We start from the raw sequence: 22737 nt of genomic DNA on the forward strand, positions 1-22737 counted from the left end.
GAATACAATCCGCGTTAGACAAGCAGCTGTGCAACACAGGCGTTTCCACGATAAAGTGGAGGAGTGGAGTTGTGAATATAATATGCGGTAGACACGCAGCTGTGCGACAGACGTGCCACGATCGAGCGGAGTTGCTAATACAATCTTCAATTCAAGTTAAGTCAAACAGCAATCCAGGCAAAACAGCAGCTAGTGAGAAATTACTCTGCGGCTGATGTCACTCTCCCGTTGAACCAGCCCGATTCCAATGACAGCGTTTTGAATCACCCAGAAGGAGGCAGCTCGGAAGGTACAAACCGTACCGTACGCTTTTCGTAGCCTCCGCTTTTTAATGCGTTGAACGAGACTGGATGCCAACAGGAGATCTACGAGCGGTCAATGCATAAAATAACGGCAGTTGATAACAGCGAAATGAGCGCAGACAGCAGAGCCGCTACCCTACCTGTAGAAGAGCCGCAGCCAAACACGGAGCGAGTGACCCGGAAGTATGACACCCTCCGTCACCAGCGAGCAAGAGGACAGCCAAAAGGACAACTTCCTGTATTTACGCGATTGGCCAAAAGAATGCCAATTAGTTCTGAGTTAGACTCATACTGCTACACGTGCATTTATAATACATCCGTCTGATCGGCATAAGCCTCAGTTCCGGCCCCATACGTTAGAGGCCCGCGCTTAGATGGCCACGATGAGTAAGAGCAGGACTAGTCAACTGGCAGCCCGCATATCATCTTTACCTGGCCCACCTCCCATTCATTTCACATAAGTGAAGAGACTTTATCGGTGTGCCTTTTATTCTTTTTTTGGTTGTATTTTTAGGGTTTTTGCCTTATTATTGATTAGAAGACAATGGAGAGAGACAGGAGGTGTTTGAGAGGAGAGAGGGGTGTAGGATTGGGAAATCATGTCAAGCCGGGACTCAAACTCTGGTATCCCAGGGCACAGTTGTGCCATATGTCTGGAGCACTGTCCACAGCCACAGGCTCCGACAGTGGCTTGCTTTAAGAAATGCAGGTCTTGATTCGCAGAATCTTTAAAACTCCAAAACACTGCTACATTCAATACAAAAGTAATTCCTGCAGCTCACAATGATACATAGATAAGTCCAATAAAGCCATTTGATTGGTCTGTCCAGGAAACTTAATCTTACTTACAATGTTATAAATCGCAATCGGTTTGCACTTCGGTATGTTGCGTTTCAAAACATGTCTTGTGCTCTTGAAATTTACTGTCGCAAGGATACACTACGTGAACGGTTGTCTCAGATAAGGGAAAAACTGTGTTGTTCATTATGTATGATTTAAACGGCTATATTTACTAAAAACAACTGTTCATCTCCCTCCAGAACTTGCACTACAAAGGATCTGCCCTTCAAAGTGTGTAAGGCACATGATTGCCATTGATTTTTACCTGAAGATAGAATAAAAGCGTTGAGTTTCTTGAACGGATCAATTAAATCGCATTTATATATGATGCCAGTAACAAGGGGCGGGGTTGCATCCAAAGCGACTTGCATTGCATTATACTATACATTTATACATAGGTATGTGAAATCCCCTGTGATCAAACCCAAAACCTTGCGTTTCTTAACGCAATGCTCTTACCAATGAGATACAGGAAAGTTTTCATTTTATATTTTAATCAATTGAGATAAAAGTGTAGGCAAGACAGAAGTTCACTCGTTTGTAATGAGCAGCGCTCTGCATGAAAATACCCTTAATTTACCAAAGTATTAAAATGACATATAAGCCAACATTTTTATTGTAATATCATTAGCTTAGTAATGACATTTGTAGTATCCACAAATGTAATATTGTTTCACTACTAGGAGCCAAAAAAAGCTAATAATGTTGAAAAAAATGGTTTCTTAACCTTTCCTCAATGAATAACATTTCATAGGAGAGAGACAGAGGTTTGCACGTTTTTGATTCATCCAGCTGCATAGTGTCACACAGTGTGAGTATATAATCCATATTATAATGGAAAGATCAGCAGCAGCTATCGCAATAATGCCGTTGTGGACATTGAGTAACATTAGTTAATCCCTCTTTATCAATGCCTGTGTGAGAGATGTTTGTTTATTTCCCATACATGATACTGTATATCTAATAAATTATGTTTTTTTTTTCACAGGATATCCCCATTGACATCGATGTAGAGAAGTACCTTGGAGACATTGTGCAGGTGAACATTGATAAGGACGACACTCCCTGGTATTGTAGTCATATCCAAGTGAAAACTCCCTCTGGAAAGTCCTTAGAGTTCCCATGTTATTCCTGGTTAGACAAAGAGGAAGTGAAGATCAGAGAGGGCAGTGGTATGTACAGACTCACTTTGTTCATTATCTAGTTGTTAATAAAGCATTATTATTGTTGTTGTTGTTTTGTGTTTGTTTTATGTATTTCATTGTTGTTCACTTAGCTCGATTGCCTCAGGATGACACCGACATTTTTATAAAGCAAAGGCAAGAAGAACTTGAATCTAGGAAGAAAATATTCAGGTTTGATGAAACAATATTTGTTTACTGTAGCTTTTCTTTTTTTCTCTCTATAGACACAGTTCATTCTAATATGCAGATTTATTATCAATGTTTTATTAATAATGTTTTTTATTAGTAGCGTTGGAGTGTATATTCTATATAATAATACAATTTATTATAGAAGTAAATATTCTAAAGTGCTTAGGTGCTTTACACAAAAATAAAATGCACAACAATGCCAATGCAGTCATTTCTCAAAACCAATTTAAAAACCACAAATGAACTGATATTCTAGCCCGAACAAAAACTATGTTTTCAGTAAAGACTTAAAAACACTAAAAGAGGCTGCATTTCTCAACTCTGAGGGGAGAGATTTGGCAGATTTTTCTTGCTTGTTTTAAGCAACAAATTCACAGAATTTTCATATCTTTTGTCTAAAAACAAGGCTTATTTTCTAAGGTCATTTTCTCATGTCTAAAAAAACTTTTTCCTGATGTGTACAGGGATACATGACAAAAATACTAAGTATGAAAGTCATATTTTTCAGTGTAGGTCTGTCTTGTCCATTTTTGTCTTCTGTTGAAAGGGGTACCTCAACCGCCAAGCATAGATACTTGAGGAGAACATCTTTTCCCATGAACTAGACACCTCAGTGGGAAAGAAAGGAAGACCCTGACATGATTGTGATTATACTGTCTTTGACAGGAAGCACTCTTCTAGCTTGGTTTTAGAACATCCTCAAAGCTGGAGTGTTCAAGTATTGGAAAGCATTGGATTAAAAAATCTGAACTTTGGCGAAAATTTGCACCGCGCTAACCAATCAGAAGCTTGCACTAGTAGGGCCGTGATTATGACACAAAATCTAAAACAACAATGAAGGACTGGGTCTCCGAGGGATCTGATGGACCCAAACACGGCACCGAACGAATCAACGTAGTTCTTCAGCCTTCCGTAGGACATAATGCGCAGCTACCCTCTCAACTAAATCCATGTCAGCCGTTTCGCAACAAGACTGGAGCCGCCTGGCAGAAGCCCCTCCCACGATGCGAATTTCACACACAAATGATGCGAGTAAACTCAAAACGTTCAAGCGTCCCACTAAACGCGAATAGTGCGATTTACCGCCTCAGCAAACACGGGTCCAGAAATTCAAGCCAGGCCTTCATTATCAAATAGTGCCAGGCAGGAGGTATGCCTTCAGAAAGGCAACTTTTCTCAGTGCACATTAGCAGCTCCCACTAGCTGCCCTTGCATGCTCCAGTCCCAAACATGAAACACACAACTTGTCTGTCCCCACCTGTAATGAAATGTGAAATGTAAATTTTAAATATTAAGCCGAACAGATAAGACAAAATTTGACAGAACTACTGAGTGCCTAGCGCCAATTAGATTTGAAGTAACATTCTTTATATGTAATCACGCAGAGCAATTTCCCAATTTTTCGTCATCATTCAACGTAGTGCTGAATACCACTTTTTATATTTTTATGTTTGCTTTCATCACACTTTGTTGAGATTCATTAAATGGAGACGTACCAAAAATGGGTAAACAACTTAAATATTCAATCTAAACTAAAAATCATGACATTCAGTCTATGGTGTGGAATTATTTGATAAAATCTTAAGGAAGGTGTCTGGAACTACGTAAGTAGTATTCTATTGTAGAAATGACTGAACATGCATGTCAAGAAAGATCTTCTCTCAAGTTTGGAAGAAAGTACTACTGCAAATACGTGCATTTCCCTTTAAAATATTTCCCCTTTCATAGTATAAATTTGGACAAGCCTTTCATGCCAAATGGAAGTTTCCCTTGTACATGCCTTTTTTTAGGGGAATTTATATCTGAGAATTGGCAAGGCCACCAACAAACGGCTTATTTTACTAATTTATAAATTAATCTGGCCTTTACATAAAAAGAACCAAATAAATAAATAATGCTTTACCTTGTACAATTACACCAAGAATTACCACAAGTAAATGATGTCATTTTTCTTGTTCAAGATGGAGACTGAGCCGCGAAGGCTTTCCTCAGAACCTAGATGCCAAAGTGGATGAACTGCCTTTAGATGTTCGGTTTGATGAAAAAAAATCATCAGACTTTGTGTGGAATTACATTAAAGTGTACGTTTGACCAAATGTGTCATGGCCACAATACTCGTTTTTATATTGTTTGTTTTCTCTCAATTTTACAGAGTTGTCTATAAATGTCTAAAATCATATATTCTATTTCAGGCTGGTGGCAGACAAAATTGACGCGGTTAAAAGTATAATTCAGTCCTGGGATGAAATAGTAGATTTTAAAAATATATTTGTTAGTGACATCAATGAGACTCCTCTTCTAGGTTTGAATAGTTTCTTTATCTAGAACGATTATGGGAAACTAACAATTTGGGGGCATATATAAGTGTAAAGCCTTTGACAGTTGACTGAAATTTCTTTTTTGGTAATTGGACAGTGAACCTGATAAAAGACTGGAATACGGATTACTTGTTTGGCTATCAGTTTTTGAATGGCTGCAATCCTGTCATGATCAAGAAGTGTGTGAATCTTCCAGAGAAATTTCCAGTCACACATGATATGGTGAAGGTCTCTCTGAACAGAGGTCTCACCTTACAAGAGGAAATAGAGGTCAGAAACTTGGAATTGATAACTGACAGCTGTTCTGTGTATTTACAAGACTTGCTGGTTGTGATGTGATTTTAGCTTACAGACTTTTTGTTTCAACTATACAATTGTGTACGCTTAATAAAATATCTCTGTGTTTACAGGCAGGAAACATCTACATAGCGGATTATGAAATATTGGATGGATTGGAAGCCAATAAGACTCATCAAAACACCCAGTACTATTTGACTGCACCCATCTGCCTACTGTACAACAACAGACGGAACCAAATTGTGCCAATTGCCATTCAGGTATGTGTCCCATAAAGAATAAGTGTGAACTGAAAATATTAATTACCCAAGTTAAAGTGAGGGAATTTGCTCCGAAGTATCTGTTGTTTGACCAAAATGTCTGCTTGGCTTTAACAGCTCAGTCAAAAACCAGGGGAAAGGAGCCCTATCTTTCTCCCAAATGACAATGAATACGATTGGATGCTGGCCAAGATGTGGGTAAAATCTTCAGACTTTAATGTACACCAGCTGGTCACACACCTTCTCAAGACACATTTGACATCGGAGGTTTTTGAAGTAGCCATGTACAGACAGCTGTCTACTGTCCACCCTGTATACAAGGTATGAGTCTTTCCATACACAGTCAAGTAAATATTGGTGAAGATTGTGTCACTAATACGATGGTGACGTGGACAGGAATGCATGAACCATTGCGAAGAGATGCAGCGTCAGGTCCTCAGGGAACCATGTTTTAACTGCATAACCTGAGATGTTATCTTACGAAAGGGAACTTGTGCTGCAGGGTTTTAGAACTGGTCCTGGAGGACCCTCAGCCATCCACATTTTGTATGATGATTCCTAATTCTACGCACCCCATTCAAATCTTCCAGTCTCTGCTGATGAATTCAATCAGGTGTGTTAGATGAGGGAGACATACAGAATAGCTGTGTCCCAATTCGAAGGCTGCGCCTTAAAACAAGGTCTCAGTCTTATTTCAGTTAGCCTCGCGGACTTAAAGACAGTTTAGCCCTAACGAGAATATCCAAGTTACTTCACCTACTGCACTTGTTGCCTGGTGACAGCAGCGGAACACAGAGAAAATGTTCAATGATTTGAGAGAATATGACACATTAAAGCATCGACAGGGACGGTTTTCTGCAGATTACATACTTTAATTTTACAAACAATTTAAACGTATATTCTTTTAAAGATCTTCAGCCGTTACAGGCGCCTAATTAATCTCGAGATAGCAGCATCTGTGAGGGATCCACCCGTACTATCCTTCTCAGCAGGGCTGTGCACAGAGGGGAAGCATCCATTTTTCCCAAGAGCAGTACATTTCCCACTATAATCTATTTTCTTATTTAAAACCAGTAATCTGTAACATAATATAAAATAATATTAAGACCATATTAAAAGTAGCCCAGAATGCAAGGTGGAATGTAAAAAATGTTAAAACTGTTGACTTGTCAATGTTAATGCATCAATATCACTTTTGGCCAGCAAATAATGTTGAAAAAAAGAGTAATTTCAACAAATCACCATTATTATGAAAATGCAATAATGGCTCTGGCATCTATACATTTTTTCAAATAGTTGTACCTAGCATAGTACAACAAAAATATAGATGAACACAATTACTGAGTGCCACAGTGTGATAAGAAGAAAGGCATTTCTAAGAGCGTGTTGTGCCAAGAGAAGAGCTTCTCTTGCCCCAAACCTTACTTCCCTTTTTAGTTTGTTTCGGCCACTGCCCCTAAAAATGTCTGTGCACGGCCCTGCTTCTCATCCTGGGAAAAGAGGTCGGATTTTGAGGCTGCGTTTGAACCAGCCTTTGAATTGGGACAGCCTTACCAGTCTTCCATCGTGCCCCTGAGACGCAATCAGGCTTGAAATTCAGCCTTTTGAAGGATACCGCCACATCTAATGTGTAGGGCTGGGGGTCATTTCAGAACAGCTTTGAAAACTGAGAAACCCTGCCCTTGTGCACGCATTGGGGAACGAATACCCACTCCATCATGTTGAAGGGATGAGTGGCTTATCGGCTGGCAGTAGTTGCTTCTTTTGAATGTAATAACATTGATCAAGTGGAAGAGGTACTGCCCTTATTTGTAGTTGCACAAGTAGTGACATCACTCGTTGTCACCGGTCAAGGTCAAGTTGATTAAGTTCGTGATTAGACTCATACGGGCCACATCAGACGCATTACCCAATGTTTTCTCAAGGACACGCAGCAAAAGTTTCCTTTCAAAAGGGGACCACTTTTTTTTGTTTGAGGTTATGCTTTATGATTTAATGCACACAGCTAAATAGATGTTTTGCTTCTTACAGTTACTGTTACCTCATGTCCGTTTCACAATTGCAATCAATGCAGTGGCCCGTGAAAAACTCATCAGTGATAAAGGGGTCTTTAGCAGGGTAGGTTTGCCTCTAATTTGATAGACTCACATATAAACAGCATCTTGTTAGGATCCAAAGCAATTCTGTAAATATGTGATTATATCTACAATGTGTTTGTCTGGCAAGCCATAATTTGTGTCCTTGATATACTGTACATTTAAGGGTGCACTGTGTTAACCACGGATGTGATTTTTCCATATGAATATGGATTTCCATATTTTTTACCTTGCTGGGATCAAACATAAATTTGATTTATTTTAATTTGTGACGGAGTGCAGAGTGATCACTTCATTCAGAACATGAGTTTGCGAGTTATCTTTATGTATCCAGAGAGTCTGTGAATAATAGACGCCAAACACTGTCCTCAAAAAAGCGTTTATTTATTGATAAAATGCATTTTATCAATAAATAATCAGTGCTTGCAAGCAAATGCACAACAATGAACATTGAAATTTTTATATAATTTGTACACTGGAGAGAGTAGAATAACTAAATTCATCAGCACCACTGCCATGGACACCATGTATTAACATGGCACATTAGAAAGTATACCTCAGCCCATCGGCTCTCAATCCTCGCAACCCCCGTTCTCCGAAGGCGCAGAGAAACATAGAAAATATGCAGAGGTTTGTTCAATACAACCGTTGTGAACATCACTGGATATTCTGCTACGATTCCAGTTCATAAGCAGAGTATACAGTGTATGTTCCATTCGAAGGGCATTAAAGTGCACAATACATTGTAAGTTTTGTCTGTATGTGAAGACGACAAGAGAGTTAAACAAGAGAGAGACGCAAAATATGCATAGATCTTTCCTAGCCTTATTCTATGATCATTTCATTGTTTGACATTACAAGGTTAGCGGGTGCTTTGATGTAAAAAAACACTGGGTCACAGCTCGAGTTTGCCTGGCTTTGTGTTGGTTCTTGCCTCCGACAGATCTGAAAGAGAAAAAATAAATAAAGTGTAGGCCTCAAAGATCTTTGCTAGTCCTGCGTGTTCAAAATTTGGAAGGATGAGGGGAACAAACTGTTTTAAAAGTAAAAGAGTTTATTCATCAGATTTAAAAGGTCTTCACATCGATGGTTTGTTGCCGTCTCCATACGAGTCCAGTCAACAACACCAAAGAAAGTTTCACACATACATTATATACAGAAAACAGAATATGTTAATGTCTTCTGCTCCCCCTCCGCCTCCGGGTCGTAATTCCCTGAGCAACCAATCAGGTCCTGTTGGACTCTTGCTAACCACGTTCCGTTCTCTGCAAGAGCATCTGGCCGGAAATCTTCTGAAATCAGCCTTTGCTTGCAAGTTGAATTGCCTTCTGTGTCCATGTAATTAGACAAAAAATTTTAATGGTTATATAGCACACAATATGGTTAAAACAAAGGTTATATGATTAAAACATATCTATTAAACTTTAATCATGTCACGTGGGAAATACATTTGATTCAAACAAAATTACTCATCCATTTCTATATCGATTGATCTTAATTCCCAACAAAAGCAAACACAAAACTGTGTGTGCTTGATTTAAGCAGCCAGAAATGCAAGATTAGCAGCATTCGATTTGAAACCTTTATCTTGCTTAGAAAAATCATCCGTCTTCTCCGCCACCGACCCTCTTCTCTTCACCGAAATAATAAGAAACTATAAAAACCTACACCATTTACCGCAGCAGTGATCGCTTTCCAATCGATCTTCCTTTGATTCTGCTTTTTAAGGTTAAACTTTAACTTCTTAACCGGTAAAGATCCTCGTTTTGGCTGGATTACGTTTCTCCATGTCGCCAAATCTAGGCCTCATGATTGCATCTACACCCTGAATTTATAGGGGTGTGATATGTAAATTATGACCGATATCAGTTGCCACATTTTCAAGGTAAAATCATTCGTACAATGAGATTAGCAGCATGCTAATGTTTGATGAATCACACATGGACCTTGACGTAAGATAATTTCTGCGCACAGATCCGCGCTCGTTCTACGTTAGATTGATAAATGAGGCCCAGTATGCGTACTTAAAAAAAAGACTACACCACTGTTATAGCCATGGAATGTCAAATGCTTATCCAGTGCTTCTTTTTTCTATGTGCGAGCACGTGTGTTTACATGCATATGTAATCGACATTTATTCCAACAATTGTTGTTTGCATGTGTATCTAACATGCATATTCCAGTAAAGTAATTAAAAAATGATTATAGGTCTAAATAATTTTCCCAAAGAGATGATTGTTACGATAAAAAGTTCTTCACATTCTGATTAATAATGATAAATCCAAAATGAAGAACCATAACCCATCACCAACCTGATGTAGGGGAACATTAGGGGGCTTTATAGTACTTTATAGTATTTATCCATTTTTCTTTTTTGCTGTGGTGATTGCCTTGTTCCTCGTTTATTAAGTCGATTTGCATAAAAGCGTCTGCTAAATCACTTAATTTTATTTGTAGAGTACATAATACGTCGCTGCATTTGATGTTTAATGCATCTTTAGCGGAAGAGAACATGAGGGAGAGGTTTTCGCTACAGATAAATATGAGATGATATGTAAATGTTAAATGCTTACGCACTGCTCATTTTAAACTGTGGAATTATTTGAATGTTTTCATTTAGATGAAACGAATAAGAGGTCTGGATTCCAGTCCAGACTTGGACAATTTTCCTGATACCAGTTAGGGAAAATTAATTTGCCACCATTGCACATTATGAAAGACACAAATGAACATTAGCGCTGCTCTTGACTAAGGATTTACACAGTCGAATCAGAATTGTCATGTCTTGACTTTAGTCGACTGATAGTTGAAGCGCATGTGTGCGTGCATGTGGGTACAACACCAGGTGGTTAACAAGGGTGCAACATTGATGCACCAAAAAACCAAACATTGTGCTATATTTGCTAAGAATTGCTCAGAATTTACCTTTTGTATTATGTAAAAATAAAAAATAAATAACCCAGATTCAAGTCACAAAGTGAAAATTAAATGTGTTGCGGGGATTCAAAACAATTCAATGCTTGAAACGCATTCCATGCTGTTTCATAAAATACCAGATCTCGCCTCAAAACTACTCGATAATAAATTATTTTTTACAAACGGGAATATGACAAGTTCCCAAAGTCTGCGCTGTATGTATCTGCAAACACAATAACAGCCTGAATACAACTTTGCCCCTTAATCTCCAAGATTTCTGTAAATATTTAAACAAAATATTTAAACAAAAAAAATTTAAACAAAATATTTAAACAAAATATTTACAAAATTTTCTGTATCCAGATTAGTAGCATAAGTGCTGATGGGATTGATGAATTGATGAAAAGGACCATGGAGACTTTTACCTACAAGTCCATGTGTTTCCCTGAGGACATAAAAGCTCGAGGAATGGAAAACACTCCCAAGTACTACTACAGGGATGATGGCATGAAGATCTGGAAGGCCATAAACTGGTATGTGGAAGGGTAACAACAGTTCAGATTCTGTACTACTAGTGAGAAAGTAAAAATGTGCCCAATGAACATATGGGCATCTAGAGTGTTTTTTTCTTTCTTGATGCGTCATGTTATTGATCTTCCTGTAGTTTTGTTGACGAAGTGATCAAGATCTACTATGACAGCAATGAGACGGTTCAAAGAGATGGGGAGATTCAAGAATTTGTTAAGGAAGTTTCCAAATTTGGCATGAAGGACTCCAAGGGTAAAAGTGAGTACAGGTTCAGCTTTAGCAGAATATCAGTGTATGTTCGTCTGTGCTAGCATGCCTATTCTTGTATATTATATATGCATGTATTTGTGTGCATCAAATCAACTTAATTTGTACACCAGATAAAAGCAAATTGTCACTGTTTACAGAGTTTCCACAGTCTCTGGAAACTCGTGAGGAGCTAATCGAGTACCTCACTGTGGTAATATTCACAGCTTCAGCACAGCATGCCGCAGTCAACTTTGGACAGGTGAGATAACATACTTTAAGATCATTTGAAAGAGCATTAGAAAGTGCTGGGCAGTATTCTGCATGATATCTAAGCATTTGAAAGTGCTGGGCAGTATTCTGCATGATATCTAAGCATTAGAAAGTGCTGGGCAGTACTCTGCATAATGTCTAAGCATTAGAAAGTGCTGGGCAGTATTCTGCATGATGTCTAAGCATTAGAAAGTGCTGGGCAGTACTCTGCATGATATCTAAGCATTAGAAAGTGCTGGGCAGTATTCTGCATGATGTCTAAGCATTAGAAAGTGCTGGGCAGTACTCTGCATGATGTCTAAGCATTAGAAAGTGCTGGGCAGTATTCTGCATGATGTCTAAGCATTAGAAAGTGCTGGGCAGTATTCTGCATGATATCTAAGCATTAGAAAGTGCTGGGCAGTACTCTGCATGATGTCTAAGCATTAGAAAGTGCTGGGCAGTACTCTGCATGATGTCTAAGCATTAGAAAGTGCTGGGCAGTATTCTGCATGATGTCTAAGCATTAGAAAGTGCTGGGCAGTACTCTGCATGATGTCTAAGCATTAGAAAGTGCTGGGCAGTACTCTGCATGATGTCTAAGCATTAGAAAGTGCTGGGCAGTACTCGGCATGATGTCTAAGCATTAGAAAGTGCTGGGCAGTATTCTGCATGATATCTAAGCATTAGAAAGTGCTGGGCAGTATTCTGCATGATGTCTAAGCATTAGAAAGTGCTGGGCAGTACTCTGCATGATGTCTAAGCATTAGAAAGTGCTGGGCAGTACTCTGCATGATGTCTAAGCATTAGAAAGTGCTGGGCAGTACTCGGCATGATGTCTAAGCATTAGAAAGTGCTGGGCAGTATTCTGCATGATATCTAAGCATTAGAAAGTGCTTCTGCATGATGTCTAAAAGAGAATCTTATGTGTTCTAGTATGAGTGGTATGGCTGGATTCCCAACAGTTCTTCCACCATGCGCACACCGCCTCCCCAAACGAAGGGCACAGTGAATCTGGAACGTATCATGGATACTTTGCCTGACCGTGGTTGTTCCAGAGATGTTCTAGGGACAGTTTGGGACCTCACACAGTTACAGGACAATGAGGTTTGACATCCTATTTGTTTATCCATTTGAAATTGTATTGGACATGGCAGTAGCCTTTTCTAAATCATGTGAAAACGAATGAACCTGCATCAAGGTACGAGCTAAAAGGCCAAAGATTGTTTTGAAATGCATGTTGGCTCAAATACATTCAAATTTGACTTCTTGCTGTAGATTGTTTGCTTGCTACACTCTTCAAACAGTTGTGGCAGTGGTTACTAATGAAGTGTTTACATTTAAAGTAGAAAACAAAATACCTAAATTATTTTGTATTCAAAAGAACAAAAAATTATTCAGTGAGGAAGCAGTTCTGAGGCAAGTTTGACTACTATTGTAGTCAATGTTGCCCCAGAACAGTCAGATGTTAACCTTCCTCAGAATATCTTTAATTTATGCAGGTTTATAACAACTTGAGGGGTAATAAATCAATAACACATTTCACCTTAATTTACACATGCAACCCAGTATCAAGAACCATAATATTATTAAAGAGACACTCCACCTGAAAATTCTGCAAGGTAAGGACAACATTTGGCTTAGATATAACTATTCGAAAATCTGGAATCTGAGGATGCAAAAAACATTGAAATATTGAGAAAATCCCCTTTATGTGTTGTCAAGGACTTGGACAACTTATATACTAATGAAGGGAAATAAATGAATGTCTCTATTGGCTTACCGCTGTAATGACATAGTGGAGTTGATTTAACCCAAAATCTTTACATGGACACTAAACTAGAGATATTCCATAAGAGCTGGCAGCAGTGACATATATTTGCGGTGGGAAAGTTACAAATGAACTTTATAGAACATTATCTTTCCTTAATTTTCTAATGGATTTTGCTATTTTATTTCACTTTTGAATTGGCTGCATTTCAGGGCAGCAATCGCTTGAATGTGGGTTCATTGTTACTCTCAGTAAAATAACAAAACAGTATCACACTTTCTTATATTAAACAGAAGGCCACTGGTCTGAAACTTTACGGGCTCTCTCAGGGCATGGTGCTAATGGACCATGGAGAGTTTTGTAACAACACACTATTGAGTTCGTAAAATACAGCATTTTGCTACATTATTTAAAATGGCCTGTAAGGAATCACAGAGAACGAACCCAAGCGCAGGCAACAGGAGATGAAGGGGTTAACAAGACTTTAATAAATAATAAAACAGGAACAAAACAAAAACCCACGAGGGAGTAACAAAACAGTACACAATAACAAATATGATAAACGGATTACTAAACACTCAACAAGAACTCAATATTAAACACTAAGACTAGACTATACGTTACTTGACAAGGTTTCAAGGACACAGTAAGGAGTACAAGCAAGGGATATTGTACAACCAACGAGCACCAGACAATAGACAAGAGGGTATTATATAGGGAGACTAACAAAGGGGATAACGATGGGCAGGTGTGGGTAATGCGACACAGGAGGAGAGCAATACTAGAAACGAGAGGGGCAGGGCCAAATGACGAGACAGGAGAGAACGCATACTATGTCCTGATTGACCATAATATGATCCTCTCCACATAAAACACGTGGGTCTGTCATGATTCTGCCCCTAGACCAGAAAATCAAGACAAGAGCAGGCAGAATCATGACATGGCCGAGACCGATACCGTTCGACTCGGCATGACAATACAATACAGGTCTCTGCCCGTTTGGAGCTTGGCACCTAATAATAATAACAAAAGTTAAAGTGAAACAACAGTATGTTGGCTTTCTCAAGACAAAATAATATTAATCCATCAATTGCAAAAGTACTTTCCAGAGCTCCAACACAGTTTACGGTGTAAAAAGGACAAATTTTGATTGATCTTTTCATTTTTCCCCCAGCGGTTTTTAGGCATGTATCCAGATAACTACTTCACAGAGCAACCAGTGAAGGAAGCCATCAAGACATTTCAAAACAAACTAGATGAGCTGACCGACAGCATCAAGCGCCGTAACAATGGATTAACAATGGCTTACTGTTATTTGTCCCCAAACAAAATCCCCAACAGTGTTGCGATTTAAGAAAATGTTTTCAGACTTAACAGTAGCCCTTAAGGCCTGAATGCTTGAGATAGAGAAGAACAGCTCTACTTACAATATTTAATGGTTTGGCAAACCACAGGGTATTGTGCCATTTTTAGCAGTTGTTTTTATTATGTTTGATTCATGCTTATTGAAAGTGTAAAGTTAGTTATCTATCTCAGGGGTGACTGTTGTCAAGCTCATGCCAAAAAATCAGAACTGTTTATTTGGCATCGCTATTAAAGATCAAACAAACTTATGTTATAATCCATTAATTGTCTTTTATTATTTTTATTCATTCATATAAACTTGCATGGTCAGATATCAATACTAAGGTAATAATCAACACGTTTGGATTCATTTAGTCTTCATTACTCATGGTATATGGTTTGATTGTTTTACATAATCATTTACTTTTATAGAAAATTTCACCTTAGTTATATTGACATCTTATATCTGTATTGATTTTTAGATTTTCTTAGGTACACACGTTTTCAGTGGTTGTGTGACGTTCAATAAATTGTGGAGGGAATTATAGTTTTATCTTACAGTATATTCAGTATTGTTACCTTCAAGGTTAGCTTATGAAGATTTGCTATTATGGGTGTGTAATATTTGTTCATGAATGGTGCAAAAGAATTGTTTTTATATCGTGTTTTAAACATTTCTGACTGCCCTTCAAATGGTTGTTTTATCCCCTGGGAGCTCTCATAATAAAAAATGTAATAAACAAAGAGATTACAATATTTTTTGTTGTTGTGTAAGGCCGGTGCCAAGGTGTCCACACCAAAAGGGGAGTACATCCTGAGAAACAGAGCTTCACCCAATACAATGAACTTCCCAAAGAGTTTGCATCTCCATCTCAGACAGCATACAACAATGAACGATGATTGCAATCTCACACCTTCACATCTGTTCTCTTCTCCCACTCTCCACTTTCTCTACAACTGCACTCAAAGCACTTCAAAGCTCACTCATAAGAATATGGTATTTATCATACCCAGTTCATAAGAACAGAGAATCTTCATCTGCATATTTGGTATCATTTAAATCAGTGGTGTAGTCATAACAAAAAACGTGGTGTACTATACTATACAACCATAAACCCAACCTGTTTGATTTTCTAGTAACCTTTGACAATTATTTCAGTTCAATGTTTATGCATAAGTCTTCACTTCAGTTTGAATATGAAGTTATAGAATCGGGAAGGTTTGAAAATATAAGTCTATGCAAGTAGGACTACTGTTGACCACAATACAATATTTTAGCATCGTATATTTTTAACACATCACATATATAAGATTATGTAAAATATATTTGTTTCATTTAATCGTGTAACTTTGTTGTTGTTTATAAATATGAATTAAAAGAAAAAGACAAAAACATAGATACAACAACATATGCTGACCATTTGCTGTATGAACTGTTGGCCATTGATGATTTATCGTGTGCATTCATATTACTAATAGACAGAAACAAGGATATAGGCATAAACGTGGATTCAGAGTGCTTGTATATGACATACAGATATATAAAGATCAGCATCTAGGTGTTATTACATTGTGAGCAGCATAACGTCATTGTCCAACACGGTCTCACCCCTCATCGTCAAGTATCGACGTTTGGTCATTGCCCCCTGGCGTCGATATCTGATGCAGAAGGTACCCCCTTTGCGTCGCTTTTCAACGCAGATGGCCGTCCGATACACTTCAATGTAAATCCCTCATCTTAGGATTCTGACGCGGGGGTCAACTAACGAATCTCTCGCGTGTGCTGGAAAGTTTGCAAAATAAGTGTTCTAGATGTAGGCATTATCTTGCGATAAAAATACAATAGGTTTTAGGCTACTGTTGATAGACGTTTTTAAATGGGTCAGACCCTCAACGTCGGATTTTGACGCATGCAGGGGTCAAAATCGATTTGCGCTCTTTATAAAAAAGCGTTTCGCACGGTATATTTATTATATTGCTTTTATACAACAGTACCATTACCAACTAACAAAGTTTTAAGACGTGAATTGTGTTTTCTATCGTTTAGTTTTCATTTCTGTTCGTTCAGTGTCCGCCCCACAAAATAGATCCAAACGTCCAATCAGAAATTGATAAATAGTTCGACCGGACCAATCTGTTAATATAATATTAATAATAATAATAATAATAATTGTAATTGCATCTGTACCCTACTTCACGTTGGCCAATCAACTACTTGAGCAGTGATACATCATTGCATGCGACGATCTCAAGCACCATTAGGTTTTTCGATTTCCATTGGTAAGTTTTGCACTCAATCTAGAATTAGACATATTAGATGTTTGCTTTTTAAAAGCATTCAGCTCATGCCATAAAGTTGTTGTGTTTGGTAATATTAAATCGCACTGTAGCGATGTCATGGTATTTGAGATGGGCATAATATAACCTTGTTGCACCAAACGAAATGTGCGCATGGTGCTACATTGTTAGATAAAAGTTAGCAATAGGCACTGTCGGTGACAAAATTAAAATAGGAGTGATAGGCATATACGATTTCAAATATAATATTAAAGCTGCAAGCAGCATTTAACGGGTTCGAGCACTTTTAAGGCATCTAAAGCAGCTTTGCCTTCATCAAGTAGGCCGAGGACTCTCATCCTAAAACACCCAAGTGGACGATACTCCCAACGCCTGAAAAATTATAGATACGGTCAGCAACGGTTCATAGACACTACACATGATTACACACATATGCACATATAGTACACTTGAGGGGAATCATTTTTTCAGGTTCATTTGGTCACATCCATTTAAGAAATTATCCCGTCTAAATGCATTGAGTTGCTGCCATGTGACTGCTGAGTAGCTATTTTGGTTTATATGCAATTAAACTTGTGTACATAATAAAGGTGCGTGTTATGTTTAGCAAAACAGCATCTTACAACCAGCCAGACATGTTCTATATTTATAGATGTGTAAATATGAAGCAACGTTTAATCTTCAATGCATTATATGTCTAACACCTTGTTCCTGTGAGACAGGAAACGTATCCCTTGTCTGATCACCATCATATTTAACATGCTTGTTTAGTGTAATAAGATGTATGATTGTACTTAATGGCAAGTCAATTGGATTATTTGTTAAGGAGTAGCGAGCTTTCAGGTACACCGTTCACTTGAATATAATAAAGGACCCTTTAATGGTCACGCAAATGAAAAAGTTGAACATGTTTTTGAAAGTTATTGATCTAGAGAGTCCAGAGAATTGTACGGTGGTGGAAATGTTGAAATCGCTTTAAAAACCTAGGACAAGTTCGCAAAAGTAGGTTCTTAACATCATCACAGATAACTCACAAACTGTTTGATCGACATCAATGGTTCAAGAGCCAAATTTGTTTGGAATTATGAGAGCTTTCATATGATATTGATAGTTTGTGTAAATGTCAAATGTCACGTGATACACAATTGTTAAGGCAACAAAAGATGTGTCAATTTTGCCATTTTTTACTGTTATAGCGCCACCTAGTGTCCAAACGTCGCAGTATTTTTTAAGTCATCTCGGAGTGATGGTCTACACATATGTTCCAAGTCCCATGATGATATCTCTAATAGTGCTCGACTTATGGGCATTTTAATGTAATAGGCTCCGCCTGTTTAAAATGTTTACGCCCCTAAGCGATCGTGAAAGGAAATTTCTACTTTTTTTCTATAATAATTTACATTTACACTCCACAGATGTTATCTGCATTGGATTGGATCCGATTGGTCGAATATTCAATTTTAGTAATGTTCTTGTGAAAACACAGGAAGATATTTGGAAGAATGTCGGATCTTATTGCTTATCATTTATAATCCTTTTTGGTGTCCCTTTTTAGCTCGAGAAGCTAATGTCCTTTTGCGGATGTGAAATCCTTGGGAACACGTCCAATCCGCTGCCTCTCCTTTGTTCCTCAGTTCACGCTGCTTGTCCTGACTATTTGTGGAGACCCCATACCTCACCAAATTTCGATGAGCTCTGCGTAATCTGATCTTCACACACACACACATATTATTTTGGTACAGAAAGTTCACTCCAAATAAGTCCTTTGGTTAACTCACACACTTGTTATATTTTTAACATATTATGCACAGATAATGATCAATAATGAAATCATAAAGCATTTTAAATGTAAAAGCACGTTTAAACCAGAATAAAAATCACAATAAAAGTCCTTCAGTGTGATTGTTACTTTTTGGGTGTTGACCTTGTATTTCTTTGTGAATATTTTCTCTTTATTAATTGTTATTGGGAGGGTTACTTGGCCTGTTAAAGAAAAGAGGGGTTGCCTGTGAAGCTGGGACAGGTTGGTGCTTGTGTCTATGCCCAATTACTGAACCCGATGGGTGTAGGTTTGAGTGGATTGTTTTCTATTCTTTTGTTATTTTGTTTGTTTTGTATCTTGTAAATTAGTTCTTGCTTCAGGCACTGAGTCTGGAGCAGGAGGGCTAGTTGCCCTTTTTGGTTTTGGGTCTGAATGCACAGTTGCATACTAGCATTTTATCATTGTTCAATAAAGAATATTATGTACTTTTCATATACTAACATCTCTGTGTAAGGGAAAACTGAACCCGTGTGTCATCATTAGGATACTTCCCTGGCTCTCTTCGTCCTTTGACTCTTTCTCGCTCTTCTTGCTTTTTCTGTCTTCCAGTGTCTTTCAAAAGCACCACAGGGATAATAGCAATCTAATTGGATGTTCATAGTGCCTCTGGATCAGGGTCAAATTGGAGGTAACCCGCCTACAATCTGAATTGGAAGTTTAACTGAGTCAGACCTATTTGTTATTAGATGTGTTTGACTTATTCTGAGGCTGCGCATTGCATGCAGACTGATTAGCTTATGACATTACCCACTGCGTAAAGACACGTCTAAACGACGTCTTTTGTACGTCATTTTTGCACGTCCAATTTGGGTTACCTGTAGGTGCAGACTGTGACGCCAGATGACGTCTTTTTTTCAACGTCTACTGAACGTCCAGTATTGACGTACACAGGACCTCTATATATGGTCTAGATATAGTCCAAATGTGGTTGTTGTGGGGTTTTTTTCAACATAAAATTCAAACTTATTTTAGAGGCATAAACGAAGCTAGAGTAAGTTAACTGGTACAAGAAACAGGTCCTCCACCTTCTTGAAACATATGACTAGTCATACACAGAGGTTTACAAAAAAACAATTCAATCACCACTCATTTATTTTAATCTTTATTTAACTGGGACTGTTAAAGACGCCTTTAAAAAGACGTCCGTTTTAAGACTATTTGGTCGACGTAAAGTCGTGGTATTTTTTAGACTTGAATTAAGCATAAATTCATTATTTCATTATACATTATTATAATTTTAAAGTAAGACAACTGACAAAAAAGTAAGCAACAACAAAACATTTATTATTATTACATACAAATAATTGTAAATCGATTATAAACCAAAATAAATACAACCGCCAGATCATCAGGGGCATGTTTAAGGTCTCCCACGGCTTTGGTTATCGTGTGTTCGGCGGCCTTACTGTCCCACAGACTGCATCTGAGATACACTTGTGTTGTTTTCACTGCATAAAAGTAATTAGAGTTGATACATGGTTTATTTCTACGTAGTAGCCAATACAAGAAATGTCTTTATCCTCTGTTTCAGGTAAAAGTAAGCCGCGACTTCCGTCAACTCACAATATAAGCTATGGTTACTTTCCTGTTTTGTTATTTTGTGGAACACTGTCTCGTATTTTAAATAAATAGAGAAATTGAAACAATTAATGCCGTTTTGACTTCACTATCTTCTGCATCTTCTAGGCATATTAGAAATAAACTGGGGAGCAGCAGTGTCGATTTTTAGTTAGGCTAATTAAATCATGCGAAACAGACTGAGAAAAATGCAGGATTAGTTCACCACTTGAAAATCGTTACTGAAAAAATAGAGAAGAGAGTTTATTTCTTAATTCATTTGTACTATTATTATTACTTTTGTACATAATATGTTATTTGTTTAGTTGTGGGCTCATGTTTTAGAATGACTTTAAATAAAGTAAAAATATTTTTACCTCAGAAAAACGGCAGTACGTGGTGTCAACAGAGAGTCAGTCAGGGCGATGTGCGCGCGATGGTCAGTCACCATGGTCACAGACCCTAGCTTCGCCGTCTCGGCATGCGAGCAAGAACTTCTGACAGAAGTTTTTTATATAATATATTTTTTATTTTGGGATATTTTATTGTACATTTATACGATTATACATTGTGATATACTACCAAATGACCATAAAAGTAAACGCATTAAAAAATTATTCTGCGCTGCAGCTCCATGAGTTCATGAAACTACGTCATTGCGCATTGCATTTTGGGAAGATTCCGCCATGAATTCTACGTATACTAGCAGTACACAATAAGAATTACAACGGGACTTACAAAGATCAGATGTAAAGTTCCATACAGAGAACATGTTAAAGATAAATACCATTTGCGGTACTTATAGCAAATATTAAAGCAATCCAACGATACGCAAATAAGTTAGCTGGTGATAGTGGACATTAACTTGCACTTGCCATCGCTTTGTTTAAATATATCTTTATATTTATTTAACATTATCTGTTACAATATGTGTAAAAACATTGTAAGCAACAAATCAACTTTTTAAAAAGATAAAAACGATTCTGCGTCTATTTTTGGTCTAAATTTGGACCCTTAGACGGAGCAAAAGAAAAAATATTGACATCCATTTTCGTCAGCACATTTTGACGTCTATTTTGGGCTAAACTTGCACCAAATTTAGACGGACCAAAAAAAGACCACATTTTGACGTCGATATTTGGGCTAAAAGACGGCATGGACGGGCCGACTTGATTTAGCCCAAAAAAAGACGTCAAAATGACGTCTGGTGCTGGGTGGGTAATGTGTCGCTTTCGTTGTACTTTGATTTATTGTAAGTGAGGAAAGAAAATAAACTGCTGTTGTGCTCAAATAAGGTAAAGTTTTTTGTAAAAACGTCCTATCAGGTGTAATTTAATGAAGCAAATTTTATCGTAATTAGCTAGAATTTATCTGATTTGTGTGTGTGATGGTTGATTCCAGTCTACTGCGGGGCAGGTGATTTAAGTAATTGTGATCAATTTGCGGGCAGGTCACGGAAGAATGAGAAGTAAATAATGATAATATTAATGTATTTGTTCCTATTTCTGGGTGTAATTGGATGTTTCTGCAGAGGTCAGGCATGGATGCCATTCCCATAGGTCGATTTCTCCAGCTGATGTTTCAGAGAGACTGGGTTATGAACAGTAACGTATTGTATTTCAGTTTTAAACTCTTATAAACTTTTTTTTTTCCTTATATCAAACATAAGATATACATTTTAAAATACATTTTCTTTTTATATTTTTTCCATGGTTAGATTGTATAAAAGATCAATGAGCCACATTTTAAAAGTTGGAGGGAACTTGTCTTTCCATTTAAGCAGTATCTGTCGCCGTGCTAAAAGAGTAGCAAATGCTATGAGTCTTTTGTTGTTTTGATTTAAGTAAAACTGCTGTGGCACAATGCCGAATACAGAGATCATGGCATCAGGCTCTATGTCTGTCCCCAATGTGTCGGAAATAAATTTAAATATAGACTTCCAAAAAACTTCAAGCTTTGCACAGAACCAAAACATGTGAGACAGAGGGCCTGGATTGGCTTCACATCTATCACAGTGAGGATCTATATCTGATTTAAATTTTGCCAGCTTTACTTTAGACCAATGCAATCTATGAACAACTTTAAATTGAATCACTCTGTGTCTTTGACATATTGAAGATGAATGAATGTTTCTCAATATAAATTCCCATGTATCTTCAGAAATTCTTATGACCAGTTCCTCTTCCCATAATCTTTTCACGTGAGCTAGAGGTTCCATATTATGAGTGTTCATAGCATTAGAGATTTTGCCAATGGCTCCTTTAGAGTATGGATTCACTTTTAGAACAGTCTCAAGAAGTGAGTCAGGTGGTAGTGAGGGAAAGTGACTAACAGAAGATGCAACAAAACTGCGAACTTGAAGATATTTAAAGAAGTGAGTGTTGGGAATTTGGAATTTATCTTTCACTTGTTGAAAGGTTGCAAAAGTGCCATCAATATACATATCCTTTAGAACCCTAAGGCTATTTACAGACCAGGCACCAAAAAATCATCTATAATAGAAGGAGTATACATGTG

General features: G+C 37.7%; 1 protein-coding gene across 2 annotated transcripts in view; it reads left to right on the forward strand.

Annotated features, from left to right (window-relative positions):
• LOC306902383 (polyunsaturated fatty acid 5-lipoxygenase-like) overlaps nucleotides 1–15295 on the forward strand; it is a 28720-nt gene extending 13425 nt beyond the window's left edge. Inside the window, exons 4-16 of one of the 2 annotated variants that reach the window (XM_079470901.1) lie at nucleotides 2131–2314; nucleotides 2419–2497; nucleotides 4477–4596; nucleotides 4708–4817; nucleotides 4931–5103; nucleotides 5244–5390; nucleotides 5508–5711; nucleotides 7422–7508; nucleotides 10766–10935; nucleotides 11067–11188; nucleotides 11338–11438; nucleotides 12365–12535; nucleotides 14374–15265. In XM_079470901.1, coding sequence (XP_079327027.1) covers nucleotides 2131–2314; nucleotides 2419–2497; nucleotides 4477–4596; nucleotides 4708–4817; nucleotides 4931–5103; nucleotides 5244–5390; nucleotides 5508–5711; nucleotides 7422–7508; nucleotides 10766–10935; nucleotides 11067–11188; nucleotides 11338–11438; nucleotides 12365–12535; nucleotides 14374–14553 — 1848 coding nt within the window. In that variant the 3' untranslated portion in view covers nucleotides 14554–15265. Of the gene's footprint in view, nucleotides 1–2130; nucleotides 2315–2418; nucleotides 2498–4476; nucleotides 4597–4707; nucleotides 4818–4930; nucleotides 5104–5243; nucleotides 5391–5507; nucleotides 5712–7421; nucleotides 7509–10765; nucleotides 10936–11066; nucleotides 11189–11337; nucleotides 11439–12364; nucleotides 12536–14373 lie in introns of both variants that reach the window. The other variant, XM_079470902.1, reaches the window with a different exon arrangement.
• The last annotated feature ends 7442 nt before the right edge of the window (nucleotides 15296–22737 follow it).

This window comes from Barbatula barbatula (genome assembly GCF_947034865.1).
Source record: "Barbatula barbatula genome assembly, chromosome: 13".
NCBI classification, from domain to species: Eukaryota; Metazoa; Chordata; class Actinopteri; order Cypriniformes; family Nemacheilidae; genus Barbatula; species Barbatula barbatula.